Source organism: Oncorhynchus mykiss, chromosome 10 (assembly GCF_013265735.2).
Source record: "Oncorhynchus mykiss isolate Arlee chromosome 10, USDA_OmykA_1.1, whole genome shotgun sequence".
In the NCBI taxonomy this organism is placed as follows: Eukaryota; Metazoa; Chordata; class Actinopteri; order Salmoniformes; family Salmonidae; genus Oncorhynchus; species Oncorhynchus mykiss.
In genome coordinates, this window is record NC_048574.1 from 7477785 (window position 1) to 7498870 (window position 21086).

The window sequence follows — 21086 nt, forward strand, 5'->3', positions numbered from 1 at the left end:
TTTTTCTGTAATACAATGAATTCAGACTGTAGTTCAGATAGAGCCTGGTCAACCGTGGAGGCAATAGCATACACAACAGCATCGTCGTCATACAAGTGCAGGTTACAATATTTTACGGACAAGTCGATATTGTTTATGTAAAAAGTAAAAAGTACAGGACCCAGAATCGACCCTTGCGGGACACCTTTCATAATATCCAGGAAACCTGATTTAACACCATCAGTAGCTACACGTTGAGTTCTATCTGTCAAGTCATGTTTAAACCAGTTACATGCAGCCTGGTCAAGGCCAATTGAGGAAAGCCTCTAAATTAGCAGTGAGTGAAAAACAGTATCGAAAGCCTTTGACAGGTCAATGAAGAGGGCAACAAAACGATGCCTTTTATCCATACAGTTAACCATATCATTTATAACTCGGGATGCAACAGAATTAGTGCTATGACCTGATCTAAAACCCTGACTGATGTACATTAATATACTGTATACTGCAGATCTACATGCCCTATGAAGTAATGAAGGACCCAGGGTTGGGATAGGTCGTTGGCATTGTCACGCACATGACAGTTTCTCCATCTTGTCTGAGGGTGTTGTTGAAACACAATAGTGTCCTGTGTCTCTTCCAACGAGCAACACTGGATGTTCTATCACATTAACTCTACTGGATGGCAGTCAGTATTCTATCACATTAACTCTGTGGATGGCAGTCGGTATTCTATCACATTAACTCTGTGGATGGCAGTCAGTATTCTATCACATTAACTCTGTGGATGGCAGTCAGTATTCTATCACATTAACTCTGTGGATGGCAGTCAGTATTCTATCACATTAAGTCTGTGGATGACAGTCAGTATTCTATCACATTAACTCTGTGGATGGCAGTCAGTATTCTATCACATTAACTCTACTGGATGGCAGTCAGTATTCTATCACATTAACTCTGTGGATGGCAGTCAGTATTCTATCACATTAACTCTGTGGATGGCAGTCAGTATTCTATCACATTAACTCTGTGGATGGCAGTCAGTATTCTATCACATTTACTCTGTGGATGGCAGTCAGTATTCTAAACCCGGACGACGCTAGGCCTATTGTATATTGTTGTATATCTCAATAGTAAAGAGGCTGGGGGTAGGGTTAGTGTTAAGGTTGTGGTTGAGGATAGGGATAGGGTTAGTGTTAAGGTTGTGGTTGAGGATAGGGATAGGGTTAGTGTTAAGGTTGTGGTTGAGGATAGGGATAGGGTTAGGGTTAGTGTTAAGGTTGTGGTTGTGGATAGGGATAGGGTTAGTGTTAAGGTTGTGGTTGAGGATAGGGATAGGGTTAGTGTTAAGGTTGTGGTTGAGGATAGGGATAGGGTTAGGGTTAGTGTTAAGGTTGAGGATAGGGATAGGGTTAGTGTTAAGGTTGTGGTTGAGGATAGAGATAGGGTTAGTGTTAAGGTTGTGGTTGAGGATAGGGATAGGGTTAGGGTTAGTGTTAAGGTTGTGGTTGTGGATAGGGATAGGGTTAGTGTTAAGGTTGAGGATAGGGATAGGGTTAGTGTTAAGGTTGTGGTTGAGGATAGGGTTAGTGTTAAGGTTGTGGTTGAGGATAGGGATAGGGTTAGGGTTAGTGTTAAGGTTGAGGATAGGGATAGGGTTAGTGTTAAGGTTGTGGTTGAGGATAGGGATAGGGTTAGTGTTAAGGTTGTGGTTGAGGCTAGTGGTAGGGCTAGTGTTAAGTTTGTGGTTGAGGTTGAGGCTAGGGGTAGGGCTAGTGTTAAGTTTCTGGTTGAGGCTTGGGATAGGGCTAGTGTTAAGGTTGTGGTTGAGGTTGTGGTTGAGGCTAGGGGTAGGGTTATCATTAAGGTTGAGGTTGAGGCTAGGGGTAGGGTTAGTGTTAAGGTTGTGGTTGAGGCTAGGGTTAGTGTTAAGGTTGTGGTTGTGGTTGAGGCTAGGGCTAGTTCTAAGGTTGTGGTTGAGGGCTAGGGTTAGTGTTGTGGTTGAGGGTTAGGGTTAGGCTTGTGGTTGTGGTTGAGGGTTAGGGTTAGTGTTGTGGTTGTGGATGAGACTAGGGTTAGTGTTGTGGTTGGGGGTTAGGGTTAGGTTTGTGGTTGTGGTTGAGGGTTAGGGTTAGTGTTGTGGTTGTGATGAGGCTAGGGGTAGTGTTGTGGTTGAGGGTTAGGGTTAGTGTTGTGGATGTGGCTAGGGTTTGAGGTTGTGGTTGAGGGTTAGGGTCAGTGTTGTGGTTGTGGATGAGGTTAGGGTTGTGCTATTGTTAGGCTTAGGGCTGGGATTAGGGCAGACTTGGGGTGAGGCCTTTTCATAAATTCACCAGCCTTAGATTTATCTATTTCGCAACAAAGCCTACTTCACTCACGCCGCCAAACTTACCCTAGTAAAACTGACTATCCTACCAATTCTCGACTTCGGCAATGTCATCTACAAAATAGCTTCCAAAACTCTACTCAGCAAATTGGATGTAGTCTATCACAGTGCCATCCGTTTTGTTACCAAAGCGCCTTACACCACCCATCACTGCGACCTGTATGCTCTAGTCGGGTGGCCCTCGCTACATATTCGTCGCCAGACCCACTGGCTCCAGGTCATTTATAAGTCTATGCTAGGTAAAGCTCTGCCTTATCTCAGTTCACTGGTCACGATGGCAACAACCACCTGTAGCACGTGCTCCAGCAGGTATATCTCACGGGTCATCCCCAAAGCCAACACCTCCTTTGGCCGCCTTTCCTTCCAGTTCTCTGGTGCCAGTGACTGGAACGAATTGCAAAAATCACCTAAACTGGAGACTTACATTTCCCTCACTAACTTTAAACATCAGCTATCTGAGCAACTAACTGATCGCTGCAGCTGTACATAGTCCACCGGTAAATAGTCCATCTGTAAACCTAATCTACCTACCTCATCCCCCATATTGTTTTTATTTACATTTCTGCTCTTTTGCACACCAGTATCACTACTTACACACCATCATCTGCTCATCTATCACTCCAGTGTTAATCTGCTAAATTGTAATTACTTTGCTACTATGGCCTATGTATTGCCTCACCTCCTAATTCCATTTACACACACTGTATATAGACTTTCTTTTTTTCTCTATTGTGTTATTGACTGTACGCTTGTTTATTCCATGTGTAACTCTGTGTTGTTGTTTCTGTTGCCCTGCTTTGCTTAATCTTGGCCAGGTTGCAGTTGTAAATGGAGAACTTGTTCTCAACTTGTTTACCTGGTTAAATAAAGGTAAAATAAAATTAAAATTAAAAAGGAGTGTCTGATATTTTTTTGGAAGCTATTTAAAAAAATATATATATATATTTCACCTTTATTTAACCAGGTAAGCTAGTTGAGAACAAGTTCTCATTTACAACTGAGACCTGGCCAAGATAAAGCATAGCAGTTCGACACATACAACAACACAGAGTTACACATGGAATAAACAAGCGTAGTCAATAACACAATAGAGAAGAAAAAAAAGTAAGTCTATATACTATGTACTATGCTGCATTCATCATATATTCACCGGTTACCGTAACATACTGTAGGTTGAGTTCATGGACTTGGGAGGAAAAATAAAACAGGCAGTTCTTTGAGGAGCTGGAAAAGTACACCAGGTTACAGAATATCCCAGTCCATCCAGTCTAGATGCTTCCAGACGTATCATTAAGAAATAAAGAAAATAGTTAACACTAGCACCCTCTGCAGGTGGCACATACACATAGCACATGGACGTATTACTTTATGACTCGGGTGTGAATAGTATGTAGAGTTCCAATGTGTTTTTGTTTTTTTCATGTCAAAAAAGAGTAGCGATCTAAAGACGACAACACAAGTAGCTCATTTTCCATTGGTTTATATTTATTGTCCTGTATATAATAACTGGTAAACTACAACTAAGTGACTTTTATACAATTCAAAGGTTTAGCATTGTACTCTTAATAACGAAACATGTTTAGATTATGAAAGTAACACTGCATGAGTGACGGGAGGCTTGACAAATGGGAAGGAAGACAGGGTCTCTGGTTGCATCATCACCAGCAGCTGTCCCAGCTAGCACATTTGGTTCCTTGGAAGCTGTGGGAACGTACGTTTTAAGTAGTTAAGATTCCTGACGGTTAAAAACAAAAAAAACGTTTTGTATTACTTTCTGAGAATAGAAGTGAAAACTTAGCCTGTTCTGGGCACGTTAATATTTAGGTTGCAAGGTTCCCCTGAAAGCCAGCCTGGGAGTTTTTTTTATTAACATTCTGAGAACGGAAATTCAAGGATATTTTTAAGGTAATTAAATAACGTTCTGAGAACATATTTTCAATAAGACTTTTAATAACACTGCTAGTTTAGTTTGGGTTAACTGTTATGAACTCCCAGCACAGATGGACATTTATTTTTCTGGGCATTAATCATGCAAACACATTCCTTTTTTATTGTGGCATTTGAGATTCAAACCTATGATCTTCTGTTCTCTATCCATGGAAATAGTCCACAGCTCCACCAAGATGGAGCTAGCATGCCATGTTAAAAAGAAACCCTCAAGCAAAGCTGTTCATTTTAGTCTTTACAAACAGACCCTAGTTATTTCTTAACGTTCTCTGAACGTTCTGTGAACGTGACTTTAAACAGAACCATGAAGAAACCGGTAGAAAACGTTACGCTGAAGTACTGAAATTCCCTCAGAAGAACGTTATCTCTGAACGTTCTGAGAACATAACTTTCAATAGAACCGCGAAGAAACCTGTAGACAACATTTTTTGCTGAAGTACTGAAATTCCCACAGAAGAACGTTATCTCTGAACGTTCTGAGAACATAACTTTCAATAGAACCGTGAAGAAACCTGTAGACAACATTTTTTGCTGAAGTACTGAAATTCCCACAGAAGAATGTTATAAAACTGAAGTAAATGTTATGGGACAGTTGTATGCTAAATAAACATAGGACGTTCACTCTCTAACCAAGCTCTAAGAAACATATGGTTTTCAGAACGTTATGTGCTAGCTGGGGACCTATCAGCACAGAGACAGGGAACATGTTGGGCATCTAGTGGGACTACCTGTGTCTGGGTGCCAGCGTTTTGCTAGCTGGGGCATTTGCCGCATACATAGTTTAGGTGACCCACTGGCTTGTAAAACAAGCAGACCCTCTGTCTTTGACCTCATGTCAGGTCAGAGCCAGTTACCAGGACACCTCTGGTTAAAAGCAGGGTGTAGGGGATAGATCAGCCTTATACAGCAGGGGCAATGTGATTGGTAACACCGACCACAAACTCGCCCAATCAACACACCTTTGTCTGCAGAGAGCCAATCCAGGACTGGTTTATGAGTTTGACAGTAGGAGTTGGTAGAAGTGGAGCTTTGGAGCCCTGCACCAGGAGACAGACAGACAGGTAACAGTCCCCCTAAGACTGTAACTAGGCGTCCCCTGCACCAGGAGACAGACAGACAGGTAACAGTCCCTCTAAGACTGTAACTAGGCATCCCCTGCACCAGGAGACAGACAGACAGGTAACAGCCACTCTAAGACTGTAACTAGGCATCCCCTGTACCAGGAGACAGACAGACAGGTAGCAGCCCCTCTAAGACTGTAACTAGGCATCCCCTGCACCAGGAGACAGACAGACAGGTAACAGTCCCTCTAAGACTGTAACTAGGCATCCCCTGCACCAGGAGACAGACAGACAGGTAACAGTCCCTCTAAGACTGTAACTAGGCACCCCCTGCACCAGGAGACAGACAGACAGGTAACAGTCCCTCTAAGACTGTAACTAGGCACCCCCTGCACCAGGAGACAGACAGTCAGGTAACAGTCCCTCTAAGTAACCCTGTGTAAGAGCATTATACATCAATCAGGTAAGGGATTGAAAACCCGGTCCCCATAGCAACAAGCTATTAAAGGAAGCAGAAGGTTTCATGACAAAAAAAAAAAAGGATTTGGGTTAAAACATCAATTGACGTTCTGTATGTTCATAGATGAGAACATATGCAGCAATTCTATCTCCCATTAAATATTAAGATCTCAACAACACGGTTCTTCAAATTGTTTTAAAAAAAAACATTCGATGAGACAAAAAAAAACAAATAAATAATCAAATGAATAAATAAATAACATAAGAAATAGATAAATAATTGGAATAAATAACTGAACAAATAGCTGTGGATAAAAGATAGACCCACATGATCGCATGGATGCTTTTGCAGAAAATATCTTTAGAAAGAGCATCTTTACAGAGCGACCTCACGTCACTGGTCATTGAGCAAGAGGTCTGGACATAATAAATAGTGGAATAAGGAAGTGAGGAAAAAGTACATGATAACATCAAACATCTGTCCCTTGTTTTTTTTTCTTCCTCTGTGTGTGATTCCAGGTCAGGAATGTCAGGGCCATGTTCGGTACCAAAATGTTCTCGATCGTATCAGATAGAAATACCACAAATAGGGCCGACGTGATTCCTTATTCTACATCTCAGAGATCCATGTTTGTTCTACATAGCATACTTCTATCTGAATGTGCCCCAAGTCAGAATAGGGGGCAGGGACAGATGCACCCTGGGACCTGTAGTACTGTATTGGGAGGGGCAGGGACAGATGCACACTGGGACCTGTAGTACTGTAGTGGCAGGGACAGATGCACCCTGGGACCTGTAGTACTGTATTGGGAGGGGCAGGGACAGATGCACCCTGGGACCTGTAGTACTGTAGTGGCAGGGGCAGATCCACCCTGGGACCTGTAGTCCTGTAATGGCAGGGGCAGGGACAGATGCACCCTGGGACCTGTAGTCCTGTAATGGCAGGGGCAGGGACAGATGCACTCTGGGACCTGTAGTCCTGTAGTGGCAGGGGCAGATGCACCCTGGGACCTGTAGTACTGTAATGGCAGGGGCAGGGACAGATGCACTCTGGGACCTGTAGTCCTGTAGTGGCAGGGGCAGGGACAGATGCACCCTGGGACCTGTAGTCCTGTAGTGGAAGGAGCAGAGGCAGATGCACCCTGGGACCTGTAGTCCTGTAAAGGCAGGGGCAGGGACAAATGCACCCTGGGACCTGTAGTCCTGTAGTGGCAGGGGCAGGGACTGATGCACCCTGGGACCTGTAGTCATGTAGTGGCAGGGGCAGGGACAGATGCACCCTGGGACCTGTAGTCCTGTAGTGGCAGGGGCAGGGACAGATGCATCCTGGGACCTGTAGTCCTGTAATGGCAGGGGCAGGGACTGATGCACCCTGGGACCTGTAGTCCTGTAGTGGCAGGCAGCTCTCTGGTACAAGCAGCAGTCTTCCTCCTTTCTGTTTCATCATCATGCGAAGTCACCATCAAATAACAAGCCTCTTCCAAAAAAAATCACATAGAATATACAGTGCATAGTTTACAAGCCAGAACTTACAGTTTAGAATCATCTATACATCCTGATATATCAGTTCCCTTCTGCATGCTAAATCGTCAGCCATCTTTTCTTTTGTTCTTTATCGCATCTGTTTTGATCTCTCTGGTTCCTAAGCATAAGTGTCTTTGGGGAAATTACGTAATGACATTGGAGGAAGAATTGCCCAGTGCTGTTTGATTTGATTTGATTTCTTTCTTTCACTTGTATCTCTTCTTTTCATCTTCTTTGACAAACATTTTTTTGGGGGGGTTTACTTTTGCTATGCAGAAACATATGGAGAAAGTGCTTACAGAATTGTTCTTTATCAATTATTTTCTAAAAGCATGATCTGAAAAATGTTATTTTAAATAAGTGCCTGTGTGAAGACAAATCGATATTTCAGATCCAGGCTCTGGTTAATGCTGGTATACAGAGATGGAGACTGAGGATGGTATAAAAAACAGAGAAGGTCTGACCCTGTGTTTGGACCAATCAGGGACGCATAACATGATTTATCTCCCTCCCCCTCTCTCTCCCTCAATCTCTCCTGCTGTTCTCCCCCATCTATCTCCCCCCCCCCCCCCCCCCAACTCTCCCTCTCTCTGTCTCTCTCTCATCAGAAGCCGGGGCTTTCATAGCTGCTGCGACTGTAGTTGCTGTGGCTCCTGGGGCTGCGTGAGCGGCTGTGGCTCCTGGGGCTGCGTGAGCGGCTGTGGCTCCTGGTGCGGCTGTGACTGCAGCTGTAGCTGCGGCTGCGACTCCTCCCTGAATGGGAGGGGCTTGACATGGAACTGGAGGAGGAAGGGCTGGGGCGGTAGTACGGGATAGGCCGCTTCCGAGCGCTGAGGAGAGGAGAGGGTAGGAGATTAGACAGTGCATAAAGCTCTTGTAGGAGTTAGTTAGTGTGAGGAGGACCAGCACATTGACAGCTGACCAGAGAGCGTGTTTTCTTGTCTCTGTTACAGTATGGTCCAGTAGGAATGCTGTACGTTTTGCAACATAATCCATTTTTTAAATACTCTCAGAATTTAAATATCAAATGTATTTAAAAAAATATGTATAAATAATCCATGTACGGTACCACGTCAAATCTATAACACGTTTGAATCTTCATAAAAGTTTAACAAAAATAAAAAATAAGGCACTTGGTCAGCTGTCATGAAAAGCAGACCAGAGAAATAGGCTGTAGTTATTATTGTATTTATTTCTATAGTTATTACTGTGGTTGTTACTGTAGTTATTAGTGTGTTTATTACTGTAGTTGTTACTGTAGTTATTATTGTATTTATTTCTATAGTTATTACTGTGGTTGTTACTGTAGTTATTAGTGTGTTTATTACTGTGGTTGTTACTGTAGTTATTATTGTGTTTATTACTGTGGTTGTTACTATAGTTATTAGTGTGTTTATTACTGTAGTTGTTTCTGTAGTTATTAGTGTATTCATTACTGTAGTTGTTTCTGTAGTTATTAGTGTGTTTATTACTGTAGTTGTTTCTGTAGTTATTATTGTGTTTATTACTGTAGTTGTTACTGTAGTTATTATTGTGTTTATTACTGTGGTTGTTACTGTAGTTATTATTGTGTTTATTACTGTAGTTGTTACTGTAGTTATTATTGTATTTATTACTGTAGTTGTTACTGTAGTTATTATTGTATTTATTACTGTGGTTGTTACTGTGGTTATTATTGTGTTTATTACTGTAGTTGTTACTGTAGTTATTATTGTATTTATTACTGTAGTTGTTACTGTAGTTATTATTGTGTTTATTACTGTGGTTGTTACTGTAGTTATTACTGTGTTTATTACTGTGGTTGTTACTGTAGTTATTAGTGTGTTTATTACTGTGGTTGTTACTGTGGTTATTATTGTGTTTATTACTGTAGTTGTTACTGTAGTTATTATTGTATTTATTACTGTAGTTGTTACTGTAGTTATTATTGTGTTTATTACTGTGGTTGTTACTGTAGTTATTACTGTGTTTATTACTGTGGTTGTTTCTGCAGTTATTATTGTGTTTATTACTGTGGTTGTTACTGTAGTTATTATTGTGTTTATTACTGTAGTTGTTACTGTAGTTATTATTGTGTTTATTACTGTGGTTGTTACTGTAGTTATTATTGTGTTTATTACTGTAGTTGTTACTGTAGTTATTATTGTATTTATTACTGTAGTTGTTACTGTAGTTATTATTGTATTTATTACTGTAGTTGTTACTGTAGTTATTATTGTATTTATTACTGTAGTTGTTACTGTAGTTATTATTGTGTTTATTACTGTAGTTGTTACTGTAGTTATTATTGTATTTATTACTGTAGTTGTTACTGTGGTTGTTATTGTATTTATTACTGTGGTTGTTACTATGGTTATTAGGTGGTACAGTCAGATTGAGAGGTGCTGAAAGAGAGCAGATGCATATGTTAGTTAGTAGGCATCCGCACACACACACACACACACACACACACACACACACACACACACACACACACACACACACACACACACACACACACACACACACACACACACACACACACACACTTCAATGGGTTAAAAGCGCTGAGATTGCCTTGTTAGTGGACATCCTCAAGGTGCAACCTAAGTGACACTTGCAGAAGTTGAGAGGTATGAGAGGTTGCTGCTGGTAAGTTAAGAGCTGTTAGCCACACAAAAAGGACAGGAAGATTATCTGAAGGTTTAGCCATCAACCACAAATCAGGTGATTTAACGATCTAGGAACGACGTCAGCTCTATCAAGGTGCTTCTGCTACTGAATGAGAATTCACTGGAAACATCTCAAAATAATTTCTGTAGATCCACAATTTGGGACAACGGCCAAGTTCAAGGAAGACATTACTGACCAAGATGAAGGCCTTGATAGCACCTTCATCAAAAACACCTGTGTTATAACATTAGTGGATATCTGACTGTTTCTCTAGTGCTTGTGTGAGTTTATTCAAGCGGCTTTACAAAATGAAAAGAGGATAGAAAGAAGGAGAGAGACTCGAGGGAAAGGAGAGGCAGCAGTGTTACTCTTGGGAAGTTTGTTCTGTTGGTTAGCTGCTTCACCAGACTTCAGACAGGAGAACTAGGAGAGTCCTGCTGCACGGCAACTGTTACCACAGTAACCTAGCCTGCAGCTCAGCAGCATTCTGTTGTCTTGGCTTCCGGGGGACTCTTCCTTTGTACAGGATTGACAGAGGAGTGACAGAACCAGCATTTTATCGAAAAGCACTCCACACACATTCTGGGAAATACAATTGAATCATATTATTGCTGATGTGTGCCATCGCTCGGCTGTGTCAAATAATAAAACATTTTCAGTTCCACTTGATTAAGGATAAAACACACACTATGTACATAAAATAACCCCACATTTACAGTAATTATGCTGAGTATTCACAATCAAATTGTTGAGAAAAAACCAAAGAAAAGCTGAGAGGGAGAAACCTTGACAATCTCTCCCATAGACGTCAGTGTTACAATTTTATTCTGCTTTCACTGAGGGAGCATACTGTAGATACTGTAGATCTTCTGTTACCTGGTGATCCTGCGAGCCTCCATGAAGCTGGGAGAGTCTCGTCTCCTCTTCCTGATGGGAGAGTAGCTCCTGGAACGACGGTGAGCACGGTCAGCGTCAGAGTGGTGAGGACTATCTCTGTCCTTAGCGGAAAAACTGAAAAATACACAGATATTGTCATGTGTACTGGACAGGCAAAACAAACAACAAATGTATGAAAAAAGTCATGTTTGTGTCAAAATAAAATCACTGGGGAGCTAAACTAAACTAAACAAGTTTCTAGTAGACCTAAAACCAAGAGGTTAATCTGGCCTTTAAGGTAGGTTAACTATCATCCACAGACTAGTAAGTAACCCTTCCTCTTGGTGGTAGGTTAACTCTCATCCACAGACTAGTAAGTAACCCTTCCTCTTGGTGGTAGGTTAACTCTCATCCACAGACTAGTAAGTAACCCTTCCTCTTGGTGGTAGGTTAACTCTCATCCACAGACTAGTAAGTAACCCTTCCTCTTGGTGGTAGGTTAACTATCATCCACAGACTAGTAAGTCACCTTTCCTCTTGGTGGTAGGTTAACTCTCATCCACAGACTAGTAAGAAACCCTTCCTCTTGGTGGTAGGTTAACTCTCATCCACAGACTAGTAAGTAACCCTTCCTCTTGGTGGTAGGTTAACTCTCATCCACAGACTAGTAAGTAACCCTTCCTCTTGGTGGTAGGTTAACTCTCATCCACAGACTAGTAAGTAACCCTTCCTCTTGGTGGTAGGTTAACTCTCATCCACAGATTAGTAAGTAACCCTTCCTCTTGGTGGTAGGTTAACTCTCAGCCACAGACTAGTAAGTCACCTGGAATTGTTCTGTCTGGCATGGACGTGGAGGGACTTGACCTTGCTGGGGCCTCTCTCTCTGGAGACAGAGCATGATGAGGACCGTCCTGAGCTCCAGGAGCTGCTGCGCTGCCGGACACCGACACCGCCCCGCCCCCGAGACTCACTCTTCTTGGTGCCTGACCCAGACGCATGGTGGTGCCGCCCTGGGGATGCAGACAGCCTCTGGTGATGGGCCTGTCCCCGACCCCCACGGCGGTGACGCTTGGAAGAGTGGGATCTTTTAGTCCTGGATGGGTAACGAGTATCATTTGATTAGTGGTAACAGATAAAAGATGGCGGTCATGGTGGATAACTTTAGTAGGTTTTACTTGTTTTAATTTTTTATTTAACCTTTATTTTACTAGGAAAGTCATTAAGAACAAATTCTTATTGAACAATACAAGGGACCCATGAGTCACTGATGTGATCTTCCTGTCTGGGTTGACGCCCCCCCCCCCCCCCTGGGCTGTGCCGTGGCGGAGATCTTTGTGGGCTATACTCGGCCTTGTCTCAGGATGGTAAGTTGGTGGTTGAAGATATCCCTCTAGTGATGTGGGGGCTGTGCTTTGGCAAAGTGGGTGGGGTTATGTCCTTCCTGTTTGGCCCTGTCCGGGGGTGTCATCGGATGGGGCCACAGTGTCTCCTGACCCCTCCTGTCTCAGCCTCCAGTATTTATGCTGCAGTAGTTTATGTGTCGGGGGGCTAGGGTCAGTTTGTTACATCTGGAGTACTTCTCCTGTCCTATCCGGTGTCCTGTGTGAATTTAAGTATGCTCTCTCTAATTCTCTCTTTCTTTCTCTCTCTCGGAGGACCTGAGCCCTAGGACCTTGCCTCGGGACTACCTGACATGATGACTCCTTGCTGTCCCCAGTCCACCTGGCCGTGCTGCTGCTCCAGTTTCAACTGTTCTGCCTTATTATTATTGGACCATGCTGGTAATTTTATGAACATTTGAACATCTTGGCCATGTTCTGTTGTAATCTCCACCCGGCACAGCCAGAAGAGGACTGGCCACCCCACATAGCCTGGTTCCTCTCTAGGTTTCTTCATAGGTTTTGGCCTTTCTAGGGAGTTTATCCAAGCCACCATGCTTCTACACCTGCATTGCTTGCTGTTTGGGGTTTTAGGCTGGGTTTCTGTACAGCACTTTGAGATATCAGCTGATGTACGAAGGGCTATATAAATAAATTTGATTTGATGTATATATATATATATATATATATATATATATATATATACAGTATTTGGGGAGTTTCTCCCATTCTTCTTTGCAGATCCTCTCAAGGACATTCAGATACTTGTCCAGAAGCCACTCCTGTGTTGTCTTGGCTGTCTGCTTACGGACGTTGTCCTGTTGGAAGGTGAGCCTTCGCTCCAGTCTGAGATCCTGAGCGCTCTGGAGCAGGTTTTCATCAAGGATCTCTCTGTACTTTGCTCTATTCATCTTTCCCTCAAGCCTGACAAGTCTCCCAGTCTCTGTTGCTGAAAAACATCCCCACAGCATGATGCTGCCACCACCATGCTTCACCGTAGGGATGGTGTCAGGTTTCCTCCAGACGCTTGGCATTCAGGCCAAAGAGTTCAGTCTTGGTTTCATCAGACGAGAGAATCTTGTTTCTCATGGTCTGAGAATCCTTTAGGTGCCTTTTGGCAAACCACAGGAGGGCTGTGAAGTGCCTTTTACTGAGGAGAGGCTTCCGTCTGGCCACTCTACCATTGACTTTTTATTTATTTATTATTATTTCACCTTTATTTAAGTCAATTAAGAACAAATTCTTATTTACAATGACGGCCTACACCGGCCAAACCTGGATGACGCTGGGCCAATTGTCCAATTGTCCCTATGGGACTCCCAATCATGGCCGGTTGTGATACAGCCTGGATTCAAACCAGGGTGTCTGTAGTGATGCCTCTAAGAAAAGTCCTCCCATATCCACAGAGGAACTCTGGAGCTCTTTCAGAGTGACCATCGGGTTCTTGGTCACCTTCCTGACCAAGGCCCTTCTCCCCTGATGGCTCACGTTGGCCGGGCAGCCAGCTCTAGGAAGAGTCTTGGTGGTTCCAAACTCCTTCCATTTAAGATTGGTGGAGGCCAGTGTGTTCTTGGGAACATTCAATGCTGCAGAAATGTTTTGGTACACTTCCCCAGATCTATGCCTCAACACAATCCTGTCTCGGATCTCTACGGACAATTCATTCGACCTCATGGCTTGGTTTTTGCTCTGACATGCACTGTCAACTGTGGGACCTTATATAGACAGGTGTGTTGCCTTTCCAAATCATGTCCAATCAATTGAATTTACCACAGGTGGACTCTAATCAAGTTGTAGAAACATCTCAAGGATGATCAATGGAAACAAGATGAGCTTAATTTCAGGTCTCAAAGCAAAAGGTCTGAATACTTATGTAAAGAAGGTATTTCTGTTTTTTAGTTGTAATAAATTTGCACAAAAAAAAATATATATATAATATATTATTTAATTTGTTATTATATTTGTGTTATTCTTGCTGCAGCACTCTCAGCACCCCAACTTCCCACATCTATGTTTGTTATGGTCTGTGGAGTGCATTTTCCTTGCATGGTTTAGGTCCATTTGAGGAATTTATGCCAAGGTGTATGAAAGCTGTTCTGGCAGCTTGTGGTTGCCAAGGTGTATGAAAGCTGTTCTGGCAGCTTGTGGTTGCCAAGGTGTGTGAAAGCTGTTCTGGCAGCTTGTGGTTGCCAAGGTGTATGAAAGCTGTTCTGGCAGCTTGTGGTTGCCAAGGTGTATGAAAGCTGTTCTGGCAGCTTGTGGTTGCCAAGGTGTATGAAAGCTGTTCTGGCAGCTTGTGGTTGCCAAGGTGTATGAAAGCTGTTCTGGCAGCTTGTGGTTGCCAAGGTGTGTGAAAGCTGTTCTGGCAGCTTGTGGTTGCCAAGGTGTATGAAAGCTGTTCTGGCAGCTTGTGGTTGCCAAGGTGTGTGAAAGCTGTTCTGGCAGCTTGTGGTTGCCAAGGTGTATGAAAGCTGTTCTGGCAGCTTGTGGTTGCCAAGGTGTGTGAAAGCTGTTCTGGCAGCTTGTGGTTGCCAAGGTGTATGAAAGCTGTTCTGGCAGCTTGTGGTTGCCAAGGTGTATGAAAGCTGTTCTGGCAGCTTGTGGTTGCCAAGGTGTATGAAAGCTGTTCTGGCAGCTTGTGGTTGCCAAGGTGTATGAAAGCTGTTCTGCCAGCTTGTGGTTGCCAAGGTGTGTGAAAGCTGTTCTGGCAGCTTGTGGTTGCCAAGGTGTATGAAAGCTGATCTGGCAGCTTGTGGTTGCCAAGGTGTCTGAAAACTGTTCTGGCAGCTTGTGGTTGCCAAGGTGTATGAAAGCTGTTCTGGCAGCTTGTGGTTGCCAAGGTGTATGAAAGCTGTTCTGGCAGCTTGTGGTTGCCAAGGTGTATGAAAGCTGTTCTGGCAGCTTGTGGTTGCCAAGGTGTGTGAAAGCTGTTCTGGCAGCTTGTGGTTGCCAAGGTGTATGAAAGCTGTTCTGGCAGCTTGTGGTTGCCAAGGTGTGTGAAAGCTGTTCTGGCAGCTTGTGGTTGCCAAGGTGTATGAAAGCTGTTCTGGCAGCTTGTGGTTGCCAAGGTGTATGAAAGCTGTTCTGGCAGCTTGTGGTTGCCAAGGTGTATGAAAGCTGTTCTGGCAGCTTGTGGTTGCCAAGGTGTATGAAAGCTGTTCTGGCAGCTTGTGGTTGCCAAGGTGTGTGAAAGCTGTTCTGGCAGCTTGTGGTTGCCAAGGTGTATGAAAGCTGTTCTGGCAGCTTGTGGTTGCCAAGGTGTGTGAAAGCTGTTCTGGCAGCTTGTGGTTGCCAAGGTGTATGAAAGCTGTTCTGGCAGCTTGTGGTTGCCAAGGTGTGTGAAAGCTGTTCTGGCAGCTTGTGGTTGCCAAGGTGTATGAAAGCTGTTCTGGCAGCTTGTGGTTGCCAAGGTGTATGAAAGCTGTTCTGGCAGCTTGTGGTTGCCAAGGTGTATGAAAGCTGTTCTGGCAGCTTGTGGTTGCCAAGGTGTATGAAAGCTGTTCTGCCAGCTTGTGGTTGCCAAGGTGTGTGAAAGCTGTTCTGGCAGCTTGTGGTTGCCAAGGTGTATGAAAGCTGATCTGGCAGCTTGTGGTTGCCAAGGTGTCTGAAAACTGTTCTGGCAGCTTGTGGTTGCCAAGGTGTATGAAAGCTGTTCTGGCAGCTTGTGGTTGCCAAGGTGTATGAAAGCTGTTCTGGCAGCTTGTGGTTGCCAAGGTGTATGAAAGCTGTTCTGGCAGCTTGTGGTTGCCAAGGTGTGTGAAAGCTGTTCTGGCAGCTTGTGGTTGCCAAGGTGTATGAAAGCTGTTCTGGCAGCTTGTGGTTGCCAAGGTGTGTGAAAGCTGTTCTGGCAGCTTGTGGTTGCCAAGGTGTATGAAAGCTGTTCTGGCAGCTTGTGGTTGCCAAGGTGTATGAAAGCTGTTCTGGCAGCTTGTGGTTGCCAAGGTGTATGAAAGCTGTTCTGGCAGCTTGTGGTTGCCAAGGTGTATGAAAGCTGTTCTGGCAGCTTGTGGTTGCCAAGGTGTGTGAAAGCTGTTCTGGCAGCTTGTGGTTGCCAAGGTGTATGAAAGCTGTTCTGGCAGCTTGTGGTTGCCAAGGTGTGTGAAAGCTGTTCTGGCAGCTTGTGGTTGCCAAGGTGTATGAAAGCTGTTCTGGCAGCTTGTGGTTGCAAAGGTGTATGAAAGCTGTTCTGGCAGCTTGTGGTTGCCAAGGTGTATGAAAGCTGTTCTGGCAGCTTGTGGTTGCCAAGGTGTGTGAAAGCTGTTCTGGCAGCTTGTCGTTGCCAAGGTGTATGAAAGCTGTTCTGGCAGCTTGTGGTTGCCAAGGTGTATGAAAGCTGTTCTGGCAGCTTGTGGTTGCCAAGGTGTATGAAAGCTGTTCTGGCAGCTTGTGGTTGCCAAGGTGTATGAAAGCTGTTCTGGCAGCTTGTGGTTGCCAAGGTGTATGAAAGCTGTTCTGGCAGCTTGTGGTTGCCAAGGTGTATGAAAGCTGTTCTGGCAGCTTGTGGTTGCCAAGGTGTATGAAAGCTGTTCTGGCAGCTTGTGGTTGCCAAGGTGTATGAAAGCTGTTCTGGCAGCTTGTGGTTGCCAAGGTGTGTGAAAGCTGTTCTGGCAGCTTGTGGTTGCCAAGGTGTATGAAAGCTGTTCTGGCAGCTTGTGGTTGCCAAGGTGTATGAAAGCTGTTCTGGCAGCTTGTGGTTGCCAAGGTGTATGAAAGCTGTTCTGGCAGCTTGTGGTTGCCAAGGTGTATGAAAGCTGTTCTGGCAGCTTGTGGTTGCCAAGGTGTATGAAAGCTGTTCTGGCAGCTTGTGGTTGCCAAGGTGTGTGAAAGCTGTTCTGGCAGCTTGTGGTTGCCAAGGTGTATGAAAGCTGTTCTGGCAGCTTGTGGTTGCCAAGGTGTGTGAAAGCTGTTCTGGCAGCTTGTGGTTGCCAAGGTGTATGAAAGCTGTTCTGGCAGCTTGTGGTTGCCAAGGTGTATGAAAGCTGTTCTGGCAGCTTGTGGTTGCCAAGGTGTATGAAAGCTGTTCTGGCAGCTTGTGGTTGCCAAGGTGTGTGAAAGCTGTTCTGGCAGCTTGTGGTTGCCAAGGTGTGTGAAAGCTGTTCTGGCAGCTTGTGGTTGCCAAGGTGTATGAAAGCTGTTCTGGCAGCTTGTGGTTGCCAAGGTGTATGAAAGCTGTTCTGGCAGCTTGTGGTTGCCAAGGTGTGTGAAAGCTGTTCTGGCAGCTTGTGGTTGCCAAGGTGTATGAAAGCTGTTCTGGCAGCTTGTGGTTGCCAAGGTGTATGAAAGCTGTTCTGGCAGCTTGTGGTTGCCAAGGTGTATGAAAGCTGTTCTGGCAGCTTGTGGTTGCCAAACATCCTTTTAAGACATTTATGTTGGTGTTTCATTTATTTTGGCAGTTACCTGTAGGCGCTTGTGATACAATGTTATCCACAGTCATTTATTTGAAACTCTGTTTTTTTTTTTAAATATGCTCTCTTGTGTATTTAGAACATTGTGGTTGGATAAAAAAAAAACTATCATAATAATGGAATTATTTTAGATTTTTTTTTGCCTCTTGGGCTTGGGAGCAGCCCCTGACTCAAACAATTGACCAGTCACATTTATTTATCATTCAATTTTTTTGGTGGGGATTTTTTATGAATCGGTTACCCAATCAGTGCACTACCGGTCATGTAATATATATATATTTTTTAAGTAACTTTTTTTTACTGCTTCTTGGGCTTCCATGGGCCGGTGCTCAGGGGTTTAAACTCCAGTAATTCCCTGCATTAATCCGGCCCTGTCAATGGTAAAGGTTATGTCACTATGACCGGTCCAATCTCTCTGCTTACTTCTTCTGGTGAGAGCTCTTTTCTCTGTGAGGATGCAGGTTATGTTGAGAGTGGGCGGAGTCACTGCTGTGAGTCGGTGAATGGGAGCGCTTCCCCTGGACTCTGTGACCTCTGTGACCTCCCCATCTCCCTGACGACCCCAGGTCCGTCGTCTGCCTGTCCTCCCCATGTAAGGCCTCTCCAGCCTGGGCAGCAGTACTTCCTGGGGCCCTGTAGAGGGCAGTGTGGGCCTTGTTCTCTCCTCCTCTCAGTTGTGGCAGTATCGTGGTCGACTGGGCTCCCGGAGAAACAGCAGTCAGCATTCTCAGCTTCTGTAGAGAGATGATAACCAACAAACGGAAAAAAAAGAACCAAAGACAAAACAGAAGAAAGGGGAAGAAATGGCCTTAGAGTTTGTCACAGTGGAGGGTTTTAGTGCTACGGTGTACTTGCCAAAAGAGGGTCAACATCTAAAAGAAAAGATCTAGGTTTTTTTCTTGATATGGCTTATAGACAGCCCTCTATGGTACAACGCATGCAATACTTTGGCATGCAAAACCATAATGAGACAAAGAAATCATAATCCCAATAAGAAACGAACAAAAAAAACTAGAAGAAGGAGAGGAAGAATGGTAAACAATATCAAATGAACAAATAAAGTTAAAGAGCAGAGAGGAGAACAGAGAAGAAGAGAGAGAGGAGAGTAGAGAGTTACAGTAGAGAGAGTTACAGTAGAGAGTAACGAGAGCTAAAGTAGAGAGAGTAGAGAGTTACAATAGAGAGAGTAGAGAGAGTAACAGTAGAGAGAGTAGAGAATTACAGTAGATAGAGTAGAGAGAGTTACAGTAGAGAGTAAAGAGAGCTAAAGTAGAGAGAGTAGAGAGTTACAATAGAGAGAGTAGAGAGAGTAACAGTAGAGAGAGTAGAGAATTACAGTAGATAGAGTAGAGAGAGTTACAGTAGAGAGTAAAGAGAGCTAAAGTAGAGAGAGTAGAGAGTTACAATAGAGAGAGTAGAGAGAGTAACAGTAGAGAGAGTAGAGAATTACAGTAGATAGAGTAGAGAGAGTTACAGTAGAGAGAGTAGAGAGAGATACAGTAGATAGAGAGAGTTACAGTAGAGATAGTAGAGAGAGTAACAGTAGAGAGAGTAGAGAGTTACAGTAGATAGAGTAGAGAGAGTTACAGTAGAGAGAGTAGAGAGAGTTACAGTAGAGAGAGTAAAGAATTACAGTAGATAGAGTAGAGAGAGTTACAGTAGATAGAGTAGAGAGAGTTACAGTAGAGATAGTAGAGAGAGTAACAGTAGAGAGAATAGAGAGAGTTACAGTAGAGAGTTACAATAGAGAGAGTAGAGTTACAGTACAGAGAGTCGAGTTACAGTAGAGAGAGTTACAGTAGAGAGAGTTACAGTAGAGAGAGTAGAGTTACAGTAGAGAGAGTTACAGTAGAGAGAGTTAAAGTAGAGAGAGTATAGAGTTACAGTAGAGAGTTACAGTAGAGAGTTACAGTAGAGAGTTATAGTAGAGAGAGTAGAGAGTTACAGTAGAGAGAGTAGAGGGTTACAGTAGAGAGAGTTACAGTAGAGAGTAGAGTTACAGTAGAGCGAGTAGAGTTACAGTAGAGAGAGTTACAGTAGAGAGAGTTACAGTAGAGAGTTACAGTAGAGAGAGTTACAGTAGAGAGAGTTACAGTAGAGAGAGTATAGAGTTACAGTAGAGAGAGTTACAGTAGAGAGTTACAGTAGAGAGAGTTACAGGTAGAGAGTAGGGAGTTACAGTAGAGAGAGTAGAGTTACAGTAGAGAGAGTAGAGATTTACAGTAGAGAGAGTTACAGTATAGAGTTACAATAGAGAGAGTTACAGTAGAGAGTAGAGAGTTACAGTAGAGAGAGTAGAGTTACAGTAGAGAGAGTTACAGTAGAGAGAGTAGAAAGTTACAGTAGAGAGTTACAGTAGAGAGTTACAGTAGAGAGTTACAGTAGAGAGAGTAGAGTTACAGTAGAGAGAGTAGAGTTACAGCAGAGAGAGTAGATAGTTACAGTAGAGAGAGTAGAGTTACAGTAGAGAGAGTAGAGTTACAGTAGAGAGAGTAGATAGTTACAGTAGAGAGAGTAGAGTTACAGTAGAGAGAGAAGAGTTACAGTAGAGAGAGTAGAGGGTTACAGTAGAGAGAGTTACAGTAGAGAGTAGAGAGTTACAGTAGAGCGAGTAGAGTTACAGTGGAGAGAGTTACAGTAGAGAGAGCTACAGTAGAGAGAGTTACAGTAGAGAGTTACAGTAGAGAGAGTTACAGTAGAGAGAGTTACAGTAGAGAGAGTAGAGAGTTACAGTAGAAAGAGATATAGTAGAGAGAGTTACAGTAGAGAGTTACAGTAGAGAGAGTTACAGTAGAGAGTAGAGAGTTACAGTAGAGAGAGTTACAGTAGAGAGAGTTACAGTAGAGAGAGTTACAGTAGAGAGAGTTAATGTAGAGAGAGTTACAGTAGAGAGTAGAGAGTTACAGTAGAGAGAGTTACAGTAGAGAGTAGAGTTACAGTAGAGAGAGTTACAGTAGAGAGTAGAGAGTTACAGTAGAGAGTTAGAGTAGAGAGAGTCACAGTATAGAGAGTTACAGTAGAGAGAGTTAATGTAGAGAGAATTACAGTAGAGAGTAGAGAGTTACAGTAGAGAGAGTAGAGAGTTACTGTAGAGAGTAGAGAGAGTTACAGTAGAGAGTAGAGAGTTACAGTAGAGAGAGTTACAGTAGAGAGTAGAGAGTTACAGTAGAGAGAGTTACAGTAGAGAGTAGAGTTACAGTAGAGAGAGTTACAGTAGAGAGAGTTACAGTAGAGAGAGTTAATGTAGAGAGAGTTACAGTAGAGAGTAGAGAGTTACAGTAGAGAGAGTTACAGTAGAGAGAGTAGAGAGTTACTGTAGAGAGTAGAGAGAGTTACAGTAGAGAGAGCTAAAGTAGAGAGAGTTACAGTAGAGAGAGTTACAGTGGAGAGAGCTACAGTAGAGAGAGTAGAGAGTTAC

At 43.6% G+C, this 21086-nt stretch overlaps 1 protein-coding gene across 1 annotated transcript in view; it reads right to left on the reverse strand.

The window, feature by feature from the left end:
• Window positions 1-3829: 3829 nt before the first annotated feature.
• LOC110533304 (serine/arginine repetitive matrix protein 3-like) overlaps window positions 3830-21086 on the reverse strand; it is a 189165-nt gene continuing 171908 nt past the window's right edge. The window contains exons 11-14 of the mRNA XM_036989600.1: window positions 18092-18402; window positions 11708-11977; window positions 10885-11019; window positions 3830-8186 (exon numbers count right to left, since the gene is read on the reverse strand). Of these exons, the coding sequence (XP_036845495.1) occupies window positions 7961-8186; window positions 10885-11019; window positions 11708-11977; window positions 18092-18402 (942 nt within the window). The 3' untranslated portion in view covers window positions 3830-7960. The remainder of the gene's footprint in view (window positions 8187-10884; window positions 11020-11707; window positions 11978-18091; window positions 18403-21086) is intronic.